At 46.5% G+C, this 15,916-nt stretch overlaps 1 protein-coding gene across 1 annotated transcript in view; it reads right to left on the bottom strand.

Moving 5' to 3' along the window:
* Positions 1-15,916, bottom strand: part of acsl1a (acyl-CoA synthetase long chain family member 1a) — a 105,340-nt gene that overhangs the window by 34,934 nt on the left and 54,490 nt on the right. Inside the window, exons 9-11 of the mRNA XM_055632026.1 lie at positions 15,425-15,476; positions 11,539-11,612; positions 5,392-5,469 (exon numbers count right to left, since the gene is read on the bottom strand). Coding sequence (XP_055488001.1) covers positions 5,392-5,469; positions 11,539-11,612; positions 15,425-15,476 — 204 coding nt within the window. The remainder of the gene's footprint in view (positions 1-5,391; positions 5,470-11,538; positions 11,613-15,424; positions 15,477-15,916) is intronic.

Raw genomic sequence — 15,916 nt, 5'->3', positions numbered from 1 at the left:
TCTGTGCATTTTTTAAAGGGCCTGTCCCCACTGTACGAGTTTACCCAAGAGCTCTCCCGAGTTTAAAAAAAAAAATCAAACTCGTGGTAAGTATGTAGAATGTACGTAGCTGGTACGTCGGAGCTCGGGACGTCACTTAGCGGCTCGTAACGCTAACGGCAATACAATCAGGGGAAACCCTGGAGAACTCTTGAATTAGCTCATACAGTGGGACAGCCCCATTACACTCATGGAAAGGTACAGCATTGAAATGGCTCCTTATTGCTCACCTCATCCATGCTGACCATGATACCCCCCTCCATTAATCCCATTAGACTACATTACTCTTCTGTCCCTCAAGCTACGTCCCGATCCCAGTATGTGTTCAAATGCCTTCCAAACGTTGCGATGGTATCTGGCGCCTCTCCCCATCCCAGAGATGATTGGGTTTGGGGTGTGAGGAGCATGAGTTCTCTGGCCCTACCTCGCTGGAGTTTAGAAGTTCTCTTGGCCAGCGGATCGGGGAGGATTTTTCCAGACAATGATGGGAATGATTGTTGGCTTCAAAAGCTTGATGTCATCCATTAGCAGCCTGATGTCTCCCTGGAAAAATCCGATCCGTCCGCCGTGACAGAGGACCACAGTCTGTGGAGCAACGGCAAAAATGTTGCATAGACACATTAACCACATCCCAACATCGACAATGGAAACTTTCGGACTCTTTGTGTTGCTTGATAAATACAATGGATTAACCGGTTGAATCACCCTAGCAATGAGTAGATCCCAAAATGTTCACTCTTCAATTCCCCGGAGACTGAGCAGTCAAACCTTCAGTGCATTTTTTAAAGGGCCTGTCCCCACTGTACGAGTTTACCCAAGAGCTCTCCCGAGTTTAAAAAAAAAATCAAACTCGTGGTAAGTATGTAGAATGTACGTAGCGGGTACGTCGGAGCTCGGGACGTCACTTAGCGGCTCGTAACGCTAACGGCAGGTACTCGGGAAACGCGGTAAGCTCGTGAAGACTCGTGAACATTTGTCAACATGTTGAAAGATGTCCACGAGAGCCCCGAGTACTCATGAGCGGCTGTCACCGTAATTCTCCGAGTTCGAATCAGGGGAAACCCGGGAGAACTCTTGACTGAACTCGTACAGTGGGACAGCCCCTTTACACTCATGGAAAGGTACAGCATTGAAATGGTTCCTTATTGCCCACCTCATCCATGCTGACCGTGATACCCCCCTCCATTAATCCCATTAGACTACATTACTCTTCTGTCCCTCAAGCTACGTCCCGATCCCAGTATGTGTTCAAATGCCTTCCAAACGTTGCGATGGTATCTGGCGCCTCTCCCCATCCCAGAGATGATTGGGTTTGGGGTGTGAGGAGCATTTGAAGTTCTCTGGCCCTACGCTCGCTGGAGTTTAGAAGGATGAGGGATTAAGCTTGTTGAAAATGAAAGGCCTAGAGAGAGCGGATGTGGAGAGGATGTTTCCAGTAATGGAAGTGTCTCAAACCAGAGGCCACAGCCTCAGGCTAAAAGGATGTACCTTTGGAATGGGAATTTCTTTAGCCAGAGGATGGTGAATTTGTGGAATGCGTTTGTTCAGACAGCTGTGGAGGCCAAGACATGGGCATTTTGGTTGTGGGGAGAAGGCAGGAGAATGAGGTTGAGAGGAAAAGATAGATCAACCATGATTGGAGGTCAGAGTAGTCTTGATGGGCCAAAAGGCCTAATTATGGCCCGATGTCCGACGGTCTCCTCTGGCAGCTCGTTCCATATATTGACTACCATCTGTGTTGAAAAATGGACCCCTTTAAATTGCTTCTCACTCACCCTGTTGCTTTCTGTAAGTTTCGACAAGCATTTGTCATCACACACACACAACAACCTTCTGTTTGAGCCTCGGATTAAAAGCAGATGTTTCTGCCTCTGTCCAGCTGTATTGGCTCAACATCAGTTTCTCGTCAATCCGTGGCTGCCAAAACCTGCCGTGTATTTCTGCTAAACCTTTCAGCAAAAGTTTGTATTTATTCACATTTAGTGCAGGAAGTGATGATTCCACTTGTTTACAAATGTGCAAACTACCACCAAAAAAACCCCCCACAAAATGATGGCAAAAGGTGAAGTGAATCAAAAGGTCGTTTTAGGTTCCTGTTTTATTTTGACCCAATTGGGACCACCAGCAAGATAACCACATGATTTTGACACCTTTTAGTTTCGTTGAGAGGTACAGTGTGGAAACAAGTGTCCTTCGCCCCGACGAGTCCACGTTGACCAACGGTCACCCTTACACTTGGTTAAGAAAGAACTGCAGATGCTGGAAAAATTAACCAAGACTAACCAACCTGAACTCCCGGTGGCTCAGCACGTCCCCTCCCATTCTGAATACAAACTTTCTGTCCTGGGCCTCGTCCATGGCCCGAGTGAGTCCCACCGCAAACTGGAGGAGCAGCACCTCATATTTCGCTTGGGTAGTTTACACCCCAGCGCTATGAACATTAACTTCTCCAATTTCAGGTAGTCCTTGCTTTCTCCCTCCTTCCCCTCCCCTTCCCAGCTCTCCCACAGTCTCCGCCTCTTCCATTCTTCTTCCTGCTCTCCCCCACATCAATCTGAAGAAACCAGCATCTGTCTCAGGAAGGGTCTCGACCCAGAACGTCACCCATTCCTTCTCTCCAGTTATGCTGCCTGTCCCGCTGAGTTACTCCAATTCTTTGTGTCTATCTTCGGTGTAAACCAGCATTTGCAGTTCCTTCCGAGACATCTGCAGTTCCCCTGTGTCGATGTTCTGCTAATGTTAAATTTGTCCTTTGAAATCAAACATGCCCTCATCCTTTCGACATTCATTGGCCGTGGAACGCATTATCCCGTAAGATCTGAAGAACCTGCCAAACTAAATATATTTTAGGTATATGAACGGTCCAACTGTACCAGCGCGGCAGGTGGAGCTGCTGTCTCACAGCGCCAGAGACCCTGAATCAATGCTGACCTCAGCTGCTGTCTTTATGGAGATTGCACCTTCTCCCTGTGACCATGTGGGTTTCTTCCAAGTGGTAAGTTTCCTCCCAAAGATCTGCGGGTTCGCAGTTCAATTGGGTCGCTGCAAAAACTGCCCCTATTTTATAGGGAGTGGGTGAGAAAGTGGGATAACATAGAACTAGTGTGAATGTGTGATCGATGGCCGGAGCGGACTTGGTGGGCTGAAGGGCCTGTTTACACGCTGTATCTCTAAAGTCAAACTGCCCAGCCTCTCTTGACAGGTTATCCAAGGAATGGCCCTGGTAAATATCCTTTCAACTACCTCTTCTAACATAATTATAATAATATGCTAAGGATCCCCGTAAAACTGATGGAGTAGACTGAATGGCCTATATTTTCTCCTACAACAACTGCTCCAATTGTTATGCGTAGGAAGAAACTGCAGATGCTGGTTTAAATAGACACAGACAGACACACAATGCTGGAGTAGCTCAGCAGGACAGGCTGCATCTCTGGAGAGTAGGAATCGGCGATGGTTTGAGTTGAGACACTTCTTCAGACTGAGAGTCAGCGGAAAGGGAAACAAGAGATATAGACGGCGATGTAAAGAGATATGGAACATAGGAATGAAAGATAAGCATACTTTTGTTGCATACCTTTCATTCACCTGGGATTGTACACTCTGGAGTTTGGAAGGGTGAGATGGGGATCTCATTGAAACATATAAAATTGTTAAGGGCTTGGACAAGCTAGTGGCAGGAAACATGTTCCCAATGTTGGGGGAGACCAGAACCAGGGGCCACAGTTTAAGAATAAGGGGCAAGCCATTTAGAACGGAGACGAGGAAACACCTTTTCTCAGAGAGAGTGGTGAGTCTGTGGAATTCTCTGCCTCAGAGGGCGGTGGAGGCAGGTTCTCTGGAGGCTTTCAAGAGAGAGCTAGATAGGGCTCTTGAAGATAGCGGAGTCAGGGATTATGGGGAGAAGGCAGGAACGGGGTACTGATTGGGGATGATCAGCCATGATCTCATTGAATGGCGGTGCTGGCTCGAAGGGCCGAATGGCCTACTGCACCTATCGTCTATTGACGTTCTATATCTCTCTATATCATCCATATATCTCTTGTTTCCCTCTCCCCTGACTCTTGGTCTGAAGAAGGGTCTTGACCCCAAAATGTCAGTTATTTCTTTTCTCCAGAGATGTTGCCTGACCCGCTGAGTCGCTAAAACTGTAAGAACGTGTATGAGATAATGATATAAAAATTCATTCCTATAGTTATCGGGGACCCCCAAGGACTTCTCAACTGGGTGTAATTGTTCCTACACAGGTCCTCAAAAGATGATATTTGGAGCTTTGTTAATACATTGGTCTTTGTTGCCAATTCAAATGTGATGTGTAATATTGCATGTAACTAAAGGCAGAAAGCTGGTTCGGGAAATGGAAAAATATTGTCATTTCTGCACTAACATGCTGTATATTTCCCTGTGTTCGAAGGTTGTCCCACAGACTAATAGAAACAGTCCTAACAAAGAAAATGCAGATGGTGTACGAGTTGGTTCCTCAGAAAGGAATTGAGGAAGAAGAAGTGGACATTTGTGTGGGACGACAGATGGCGCAATGGGCTAAGTGTTCGGCTGGCGACCGGAAGGTAGCCGGTTCGAATCCCGCTTGGAGTGCATACTGTCGTTGTGTCCTTGGGGCAAGACACTTCACCCACCTTTGCCTGTGTGTAAATGTAATGTAATTATGTGAAGCACTTTGGGGTCAATGCAAGTTGACTAAAAATGTGCTATATAAATAAGATTATTATATTATTATTATTGACCTAAGGGATACCTTCATGGCCTGAACGGACTCCCGCGGATGAACAGATTGCATAAAGTCAAGAGAAGTGCAATGTTGTGGTGGAAACGGGGAAGCGTTCGGGACGGAGGAATTTTTGGACATTATTAATAAATTGTTGATAATTGTATAAACAGGGGGAAAATGATATAAAAATTAATTCCTATAGTTATTGGGGACTGTACCTTTAAGAATCATGATTGGGCAAGTCTATCTTGGGATGACATCATGTGCTGACTGTGGGTTTGTACTTTGTACTCTGTGTGATGAGATTAAGTCGTGGTCGCTGTGTGATGAGATTAAGTTGGGAAAACCGGTACCTGCGTGATGAGATTAAGTTGTGGTCGATACATCCTTGTTTACTCCATTGTATAAAAGAATGAGTTCGGGCGCTGCTTCGGGAGAGACACTCACTCAGACGCCTGTACTCTGTGCGATCCTCTCTCATGTATTAAACATTCAGTTGGATCTAAATTGCTATGACTGTCGTTTGTTGGGAAAATATTTCTAACAGATAATTCTTCCTCCAGCCCTCTTTACTACCCGGAACATTAAAATACGTCGTAACATTGAGAAATTGTGTATCTTACCTGTACCAGACGCTCAAACATGTGTGCAAGTGGTAAAAAGGAAATGTGTATATCAGAGGGTGAGGCCGTCCATTGTCCCTGTAAATACATAACACACAACACATAACAATAGACAATAGACAATAGGTGCAGGAGTAGGCCATTTGGCCCTTCGAGCCAGCACCGCCATTCAATGTGATCATGGCTGATCATCCCCAATCAGTACCCCGTTCCTGCCATCTCCCCATATCCCCTGACTCCGATATCTTTTAGAGCCCTGTCTAGCTTGAAAGCATCCTGAGAATTCCACAGACTCACCACTCTCTGTGAGAAAAAGTGTTTCCTTGTTTCCGTTCTAAAAGGCTTACTCCTTCTTCTTAAACTGTGGCCCCTGGTTCTGGACTCCCCCAACATCGGGAACATGTCTCCTGCCTCTAGCGTGCCCATGCCCTTAACAATCCTATATGTTTACAAGTCGATCGCAGACACCTATCTCCACCAATTTTTCAAACATATGATCCAGGTGCAAGAAAGAGATTGGAGCAGGGGGTTCGGCAACCTACGGCCCCCGGGCGGAATGCGGCCCGTAACCCGAAATCATCCGGCCCGCGGGCGGATTTTTTCCCCCTTAATCATCCGGCCCGCCGAGCGCCAGCCCACGAACGCGGCCGAGCTCTGGCTGTACCTCATCCTGCGCAAAGCCGCCGACACCTTCTGTGAACATGTTTAAGACAGAACTGCAGATGCTGGAAATAATCGAAGGTAGACAAAAATGCTGGAGAAACTCAGCGGGTGAGACATGCAAGGATTGCATGAGGCTGCCTCACCTGCTGAGTTTCTCCAGCAGTTTTGTCTACCTTCTGTGAACACGTGATTTGATGCCTGCCATCCGCGGCGGGATCCATGTGTACACGTGATAGATGTGGCCCCCCATCCGCTCACAGACATGCGTACCGGCCCCTACGCAGAACAAGGCTGCTGACCCCTGAGTAGGAATATCATCTGGACTCGGAAAACCCGCACTCGACATAATTTGGGGAGAAGAATGAAGTGAGTGGAAAGAGAAAATAAAAATCAGACAGATATATCTATTTCTGTACTGAAAGCATAAAAAAGGAAAGAGGGAAAAGTACCATAACACCAGTGTTCATTATTTGTTAATTGCATTGTCAGAACAAAGTCCAAGAGATTTTCCAACCAGTTGTCATAGAATAATAAACTAATATAAAAGCCTTGCTTATTCTATAGATAAGCGGGCGTTTATTTTTATATTGAAAAAAAAACTTACATGTGAGCTACAAACAGCAGAGCTGTGAAATAATATAATATGGTGTATAATCTGGCTGTTATAATTATAGATCCATCTGTTCCTTGAAAGAGTTAACTGTTTCGTGTTATATTCCCAAAAGATGTTGTACATTGTGAGAGAATGGAGCGGCTGGGCTTGTATACTCTGGAGCAGGGGTAGGGAACCTTTTCATGTTGGAATGCCGCATTAATTTAGCTGTAATCTAATAAGGCTGCATCCAAGAAACTTCAATTAGAAATACTTCAAAATGTACATTATTTTGTTAAAATAGCCCTCATGATTTACTAATATTTTAATTGTGGCCGTCAGTCGGGGAGGATTATTTTGTTGAATCTTCTTTTACTCTTTGGTATTTTAAATACGTTCCTTTTAAGATTAAAATAAAAATGATAAAAGACGAACAAAAACGTATTAACAAAAATAAAAGGATTTGCTCTACAAAATTTTGTTTCATTCAAAAGGCCGCACTTAATGGCTTAGAAGGCCACATGCGGCCTTAAGGCTACAGGTTCCCCACCCCTGCTCTGGAGTTTAGAAGGATGAGAGGGCATCTTATTGAAACATATAAGATAATTAAGCGATTGGACACGCTAGAGGCAGGAAACATGTTCCCGATGTTGGGAGAGTCTAGAACCAGGGGCCACAGTTTAAGAATAAGGGGGAAGCCATTTAGAATGGAGATGAGGAAACACTTCTTCAGATTCAGATTCAGATTCAATTTTAATTGTCATTGTCAGTGTACAGTACAGAGACAACGAAATGCACTACTCTTCACACATAGAGTAGTGAGTCTGTGGAATTCTCTGCCTCAGAGGGCGGTGGAGGCCGGTTCTCTGGATACTTTCAAGAGAGAGCTGGATAGGGCTCTTAAAGATAGCGGAGTCAGGGGATATGTGGAGAATGCAAGAACGGGGTACTGATTGTGGATGATCAGCCGTGATCACATTGAATGGCGGTGCTGGCTGAACCTATTGTCTATTCTGCCTCTGGATTGCCATGGCACCTTCCAACAAGAATGTATATATTGTACATACATTGAATGCATATATTGTACATACACATGTTGTTTATTATGTTGCAAATGTTCTATTGCTAATTATCATTATGCCCATTTGTCATAACAAAAGGGTAATTAAACAATCACACAATCTCTCAAAGTGGGAACTTTCACAAATGAGGCACAAAAATGTCATTGTAATTCATGCAATATCACAATTTTACTTCCAATGCAGCTGCCTGGTGTTAAAAAGATCCCTATTGATGCCACAGAAAACTCAGTAGCATCATGTAAAAAAAAATCTAAAGGCTTCATCAAGACTGTAGGATCATTGCAAGATGTCATTTGCTCTCTTAGATGCATGGCACTGTTATGAAGAGGGGAAAGGAAGTTGACCTGGTGTTCTGGACACCCTCTAGTCCTTCCATCAATATTTCTAAAACAGAGAATCTGGAAGGTATCTTGTCGTTTCTTTCTGTGCATTCAGTCACTTGGTTCGACAGCAGTGACTAAATATCAAAATACTTTCAAAATACGGCATTAGCTATTATTGTTGGTCATGTCCACCCAACATTCCAAACTGAACCATCCTACACAACCAGAGAGCAGTCATGAACCACCATCTACCTCATTAGAGACTCTCGGACTATCTTTGATTGGACTTTATCTTGCACTAAACGTTATTCATGTTATTCCCTTTATCAGTACACCGTTAATGGCTTACTTGTAATCACGCATTGTCTTTCCACTGACTGGTTAGCACGCAACAAATTCTTGATTAGAACGGGTGTCAAGGGTTATGGGGAGAAGGCAGGAAAATGGGATGAGGAGGCGGAGATCAGCCATAATTGAATGGCCGAGTGGACTCGATGGGCCGAACGGCCTAATTCTACTATACCTTGTGAACTTGTGAGCAGCTTTTCACTGTACCTCGCAACAATGCACAACAATGCAACAATAAACCAAACTAAATTAAATGTACACTGGCACCATCCCACAATTCTTTCTCCGCTACATCCACAACTGTGTCGAGGCTGCCTCCTGCACCCGCCCATTACACCAACTTCAACGCCGGCTTCTCGCCTTCAAATTCACTTGGGACTATATGTGACACCTCTCTCCCCTTTCTCGATCTCTCTGACTCCATCACAGAGAACAGACTATCAATTGACGTCAGTCTGAAGAAGGGTCTTGACCTGAAACTTTGCCTATCCATGTCCTCCAGAGAATCAGGATTTGCTCCAGAGATGAGGAGGAATTTCTTTAGTCAGAGGGTGGTGAATCTGTGGAATTCTTTGCCACAAAATGCTGCGGAGGCCAAGTCAGTGGATATTTTTAAGGCAGAGATAGATAAATTCTTGATTAGTCCGGGTGTCAGGGGTTATGGGGAGAAGGCAGGAGAATGGGGTTAGGAGGGAGAGATAGATCGGCCATGATTGAATGGCGGAGTAGGCTTGATGGGCCGAATGGTCTAATTCTATTCCTGTCACTTAAGACCTTATGCTGCCTGACTCGCTGAGTTACTCCAGCACTTTGCATTGTTTGCTCACTAGCTACGAGGTGCTTTGGGAACACCAGAGGCCATTGGATAAATGCAGCTCTCCTCATGGCTTGCAACAGTATTGAGAACGATAGCTTGAAATCCATACACACACTCAAGTGGACTGTTGCACTGCCACCGCTTAAATTTGCTGTGTTGCTTTCTAAAGGGCCTGTTCCACTTGGGCGTCATTTGCGCGTCACGCAGATATGGTTCAAAATATATTGCCGGCAGTCGCCGAAAAAAATCGCCAAGGGGGACAGTCCTTAGAGTTGGACACAATACTCCAAATACGGCCTGAACGTCCTATGGAGCCACATCACGACTTGCTGATGGTTGAAAACTTCTAATTCCAAGGAGTCAATATCACCACAACTTCTTCTGGACCGCCTGTATTGAAGCAACGACTAAGAGAGAGTACACCAATGCCCCTACTTCCCATCATAATCACAATCACAATAATACTTTATTAGTGAAGTATGTTTTGCAACATACAAGGAATTTCATTTACCAAGTTAGTCATACAAGGCTTCCTTAGAAGGCTTAGGAAGTTCGGCATGTCCTATTCGGCATGTCACCAACTTCTACAGATGCACCATAGAAAGCATTTTATATAACCATATAAACCATATAACCATATAACAATTACAGCATGGAAACAGGCCATCTCGACCCTTCTAGTCCGTGCCGAACACATAATCTCCCCTAGTCCCATATACCTGCGCTCAGACCATAACCCTCCATTCCCTTCCCATCCATATAATTATCCAATTTATTTTTAAATGATAAAAACGAACCTGCCTCCACCACCTTCACTGGAAGCTCATTCCACACAGCTACCACTCTCTGAGTAAAGAAGTTCCCCTCATGTTACCCCTAAACTTCAGTCCCTTAATTCTCAAGTCATGTCCCCTTGTTTGAATCTTCCCTACTCTCAGTGGGAAAAGCTTTTCCACGTCAACTCTGTCAGGATGCATCACAGCTTGGTTGGGGATCAGCTCCGTCCAAGACAGCAAGAAATTGCAGAGAGTTGTAGATGCAGCCCAGACCATCACACAAACCAACCTCCCTTCCATTGACTCCATTTATACCTCACGCTGCCTCGGCAAGGCCAGCAGCATAATCAAGGACGAGTCGCTCTCCCTCTTCCCCCCTCTCCCATCCAGCAAAAGGTACAGAAGTGTGAAAGCGCACACCTCCAGATTCAGGGACAGTAACGTATGTTTAAGGAGTCGTACAATCCATGTACTGTGCATCATAAAGTCATTTCAACCTAAAGATTTTGTCTTTGGCTATTGTACACCTCAAGTGACAGCAAAGTTTGCATTGAAACTGTCACGAGTGGAAACAATCAACCAGCACGATTGCCTGCAGATCTCAACAAAGACTGAAGGTAGACAAAAATGCCGGAGAAACTCAGCGGGTGAGGCAGCAACTAGGGAGTGAAGGAAGACGTGACATAGAAACATAGAAAATAGGTGCGGGCGTAGGCCATTCGGCCCTTCGAGCCTGCACCGATATTCGATATGATCATGGCTGATCATCCAACTCAGTATCCCATCCCTGCCTTCTCTCCATACCCCCTGATCCCTTTAGCCACAAGGGCCATATCTAACTCCCTCTTAAATATAGCCAATGAACTGGCCTCAACTACCCTCTGTGGCAGAGAATTCCACAGATTCACCACTCTCTGTGTGAAAAATGATTTTTTCATCTCGGTCCTTAAAAGGTTTCCCCCTTATCCTTAAACTGTGACCCCTTGTTCTGGAATTCCCCAACATCGGGAACAATCTTCCTGCATCTAGCCTGTCCAACCCCTTAAGAATTTTGTAAGTTTCTATAAGATTTCCCCCCCCCCCCTCAATCTTCTGAATTCCAGCGTGTACAAGCCGAATCTATGCAGTCTTTCTTCATATGAAAGTCCTGCCATCCCAGGAATCAGTTTCGGTGACATTTCGGGTTGAGACCCTTCTTCAGACTTGAGAAGGATCTCGACCCGAAACGTCACCTATAGGGCCTGTCCCACTTGGGCGTGATGGTGCGCGAAGATTTTGTACATCCCAAAATCCTGGGGCGCCGCGCGTGACCCTGCCTACGCCACCATGCGTCGTGACGCGTAATTGATGTCGCGTAAATTACACGCAAACGACGCCCAGGTGGGACAGGCCCTTATTCCTTCGCTCCATAGACGCTGCCTCACCCGCTGAGTTTCTCCAGCATTTTTGACTACCTTCGATTTTTCCAGCATCTGCAGTTCCTTCTTCAACAAAGACTGAAGCTGCTTATAAATATAACTCGTAATAAAAGCGTCTTGACATTTACCTCGGTAACTTTCACAAAAGCAGAGAAATTAGCCACAATATTTTTATGAGTCAGCATTGCCCCTTTGGGTTTTCCTGGAAGAGCAACAGAAATCACATTTTATTAACAGCGTATAAATCAGCAATCCGTCCATCATCAGAATCAAAACCGATAGAGTCAAAGAGTCATACAACGTAGAACCAGGCCCTTCAGCCCAACTTACCCACATGGGGCAGTATATCCCACGCACATGAGAGTCCCCCCACAAGAGGGATAGATGCACACAGTCTCTTGCCCACAGTAGGGGAACCAAGAACCAGAGGACATGAGTTTAAGGTGAGGAGGGGGGGGGGAGGGAGATTTAATAGGAACACATAGAGAACTAGGTGCAGGAGTAGGCCATTCGGCCCTTCGAGCCAGCACCGCCATTTAATACGATCATTGCTGATCGTCCAAACTCAGTACCCCGTTCCTGCTTTGCCCTCCATATCCCTTGATTCCGTTGGCCCTAAGACCGGGTGGGGGGGGGGGCAAAGTCGACCTGGAAGCTCGTTCCATACGCCCAGCACATTTTTCACGCGAAGGGTGGTGGGCGTATGGAACGAGCTTACGGAGGAGGCAATTGAGGCAGGTACTAGCACAACGTTTAAGAAACGCTCAGACAGGGTACATGGATGGGACAGGTGTGGAGGGATATGGGCCTAACGCAGGCAGGTGGGCTGGTGTAGATGGGACACGTGTGGACAGGTTGGGTTGACGGGGCTGTTTCCACGCTGTGTAACTCTGTGACCCATGACCTTCCTGCATTCAACCCGGCCGCAGGGGGGCAAAGTCGACCTGCCGATCGGCATGGCAAGCCCGGCGAGGTCGAGACCGGCCGCTTCACCCGGCCTACGCACCACAGTTTCGGGGGGACTTCCGGGGTGGTGGTGGTGGGGGGGAGATTTTGTCCAGATAAAAGGATGGGCTGGACCACCAGATGTTGGGAGGGGGGGGGGGGGGGGGGGGGGGGAGTCCAGAACCAGGGGCCACAGTTTAAGAATAAGGGGTAAGCCATTTAGAAAGGAGACGAGGAAACACTTCTTCACCCAGAGAGTTGTGAGTCTGTGGAATTCTCTGCCTCAGAGGGCGGTGGAGGCCGGTTCTCTGGATACTTTCAAGAGAGAGCTGGATAGGTCTCTTAAAGATAGCGGAGTCAGGGGATATGGGGAGAAGGCAGGAACGGGATACTGATTGGGGATGATCAGCCATGATCACATTAAATGGCGGTGCTGGCTCGAAGGGCCCAATGGCCTACTCCTGCACCTATTGTCCATTGCTGGAAAATCAGTGTGTGAGAAAGAACTGCAGATGCTGGAGTTGCTCCAGCACAGAATGTTGGAGCAACTCAGCGGGTGAGGCAGCGTCTATGGAGAGAAGGAATGGGTGAGGGTTTACCCCCCCTCCACCCCCCGACATCAGTGTGAAGAAGGGTCTCGACTGGAAACGTCACTCATTCCTTCTCTCCATTGATGCTGGAAAATCAGTGGTGGACCTGTTTCATTTAAAATATATATTTGGCCAGATATATGGATATGGATTGCTCTGTGGGCCAAAGACTGGCAAATGGGACTAGCCCCATTTACCTACTTGATCAGCCTGTACAAGGTGGGCTGAAGGCTGTGTTGTACAGCTCTATGCGCCTAAATATAAATTTAATGGGGGTAAGCTTCAAAAGAACTTGAAGAGATACAGTATATTTTTAATGTGTAAGAATAAACTGCAATGCCGGTTTAAATCAAAGGTACACACAAAATGCTGGAGTAAATCAGCGGGACAGGCAGCATCTCCGGAGAGAAGGAATGGGCGACGTTTTGGGTCAAGACCCTTCTTCAGACTGATGTCAGGGGAGTGGGCGGAACAGATATAGAATGTAATCAGAGGCAGTAAGACTGGTGGGAGAACTGGGAATGGGGGAGGGGAGAGAGGGGGGATAGCAAGGGCTATCTGAAGTTAGAGAAGTCAATGTTCATACCGCTGGGGTGTAAGCTGCCCAAGCGAAATATGAGGTGCTGCTCCTCCAATTTGCGCTGGGCCTCACTTTGACAGTGGAGGAGGCCCAGGACGGAAAGGTCAGATTGGGAATGGGAGGGGGAGTTGAAGTGCTGAGCAACCGGGAGATCAGGTAGGTTAAGACGGACTGAGCGGAGGTGTTCAGCGAAACGATCGCCGAGCCTGCGCTTGGTCTCGCCGATGTAGAGAAGTTGACACCTGAAAGCAGACACAGTAGATGAAGTTGGAGGAGGTGCAAGTGAACCTCTGCCTCACCTGGAAAGACTGTTTGGATCCTTGGATGGAGTCGAGGGAGGAGGTAAAGGGACAGGTGTTGCATCTCCTGCCGATGCAGGGGAAAGTACCTGGGGAGGGGGTGGTTTGGGTGGGAAGGGACGAGTTGACCAGGGAGTTTTGAATATAGTATATTTTTTAATATTTTGCAACCCAAAACTAATATTGGGGGCAGCACAGTGGCTCAGCGGTAGAATTAGAAACATAGAAAATAGGTGCAGGAGGAGGCCATTCGGCCCTTCGTGCCAGCACCGCCATTCATTGTGATCATGGCTGATCGTCCCCAATCATAAACCTGTGCCTGCATTCTCCCCATATCCCTTGATTCCACTAGCCCAGGGAGCTCTATCTAACTCTCTATTAAATCCATCCAATGATTTGGCCTCCACTGCCCTCTGTGGCAGGGAATTCCACAAATTCACAACTCCCTAGGTGAAACTCTCTGGGTGACAAAGTTTTTTTTCACCTCAGTCTTAAATGCCCTCCCCTTTATTCTAAGACTATGGCCCCTGGTTCTGGACTCACCCAACATTGGGAACATTATTCCTGCATCTAGCTTGTCCAGTCCTTTTACAATTTTATATGTTTCTATAAGATCCTCCCTCGTCCTTCTAAACTGCAGTGAATACAAGCCTAGTCTTTTCAATCTTTCCTCATATGACAGTCCCACCATCCCAGGGATCAATCTTGTGAACCTACGCTGCACTGCCTCAATCACAAGGATGTCCTTCCTCAAATTAGGAGACCAAAACTGTATACAATACTCCAGATATGGTCTTACCAGAGCCCTATACAACTGCAGAAGGACCTCCCTACTCCTATACTGAAATTCTCTTGTTGATGCCTCACAGCGCCAGAGACCCGGGTTCAATCCTGACTACGGGTGCAGTTAGTACGGAGTTTCAATTTTCTGCCTGTGACCACGTGGGCTTTCTCCGGGTGATCCAGTTACCTCCCACACTCCAAAGGCGTATAGGTTTGTGTCAATTGGCTTCAGTGAAATTGTAAAATCATCCATAGTGTGTAGAATCGAGCTAGTGGAGGAGGCTAATCGCTCCTCGACATGGTCTTGTTGGGCCAAAGGGCCTGTGTTGCCGTGCTGTATCTCTATAGACGAATTTGGGTGATCGAGGAATATGCTTTAGTTTATTTTGGTTTAGAGATACAGCACGGAAACAGGCCTTGGGCTCACCAAATAACGATCCCTGTACACTAGCACTATCCTACGTACTAGCGATAATTAGCAATTTTGCTGCATCTAATTTACCTGCAAACCTGTAGGTCTTTGGAGTGTGGGTGGAGAGCGGAGCCTCCAGAGAAAACCCATGCGGTCTCAAGGAGAGCGTGCAAACTCCCGATAGACAGCACCCGTAGTCAGGATGGAACCCGGGTCTCTGGCGCTGGGAGGCAGCAACTCGACCGTTGCGCCACCGTGCCGCCCCTTGTGTGATAATAGAATTGGGCCCTCCAATTCTGTTGCTGCCAGAGAAATAATAAAATTAATCCTTTACAAGGGGAAAGATGAATGTACATTTCTAAAAAAAAAACGAAAACTCCTCACAGTTTCCTTGGAGTTACTTGCCTGTGGTTCCGCTGGTGAAACATATAACAGCCAAGTCTTTGGGATCTGGTGGCTGGAAAGATAGAAAAGAAAAAATTATTAAATGGGAACTATCACAAGAAAATTCTCTGTCTCAGAAGGCGGTGGAGGCCAATTCTCTGGATGCTTTCAAGAGAGAGCTAGATAGAGCTCTTAAAGATAGCGGAGTCAAGGGATATGGGGAGAAGGCAGGAACGGGGTACAGATTGGGGATGAACAGCCATGATCACATTGAATGGTGGTGCTGGCCCGAAGGGCCGAATGGCCTACTCCTGCACCTATTCTCTATTGTCTATTGAATCCTATGTGGAGTATGAATGTTCTCCTCCATGACCATGTAGTTTTCTACCAGTTGCTCTGGTTTGCAACTTTAAAAATGTGACAAGGTTCCGCATGGTAGGCTGCCCTGGAAGGTTAGATCGCATGGGATCCAAGGAGAGATAGCTGTGCTGGATCGAAGGGCCGAATGGCCCA

The sequence above is a fragment of the Leucoraja erinacea genome, chromosome 3 (genome assembly GCF_028641065.1).
Source record: "Leucoraja erinacea ecotype New England chromosome 3, Leri_hhj_1, whole genome shotgun sequence".
NCBI classification, from domain to species: domain Eukaryota; kingdom Metazoa; phylum Chordata; class Chondrichthyes; order Rajiformes; family Rajidae; genus Leucoraja; species Leucoraja erinaceus.
Note: the sequence above shows the minus strand (reverse complement) of the source record. Positions and strands in the feature narration are given on the sequence as shown.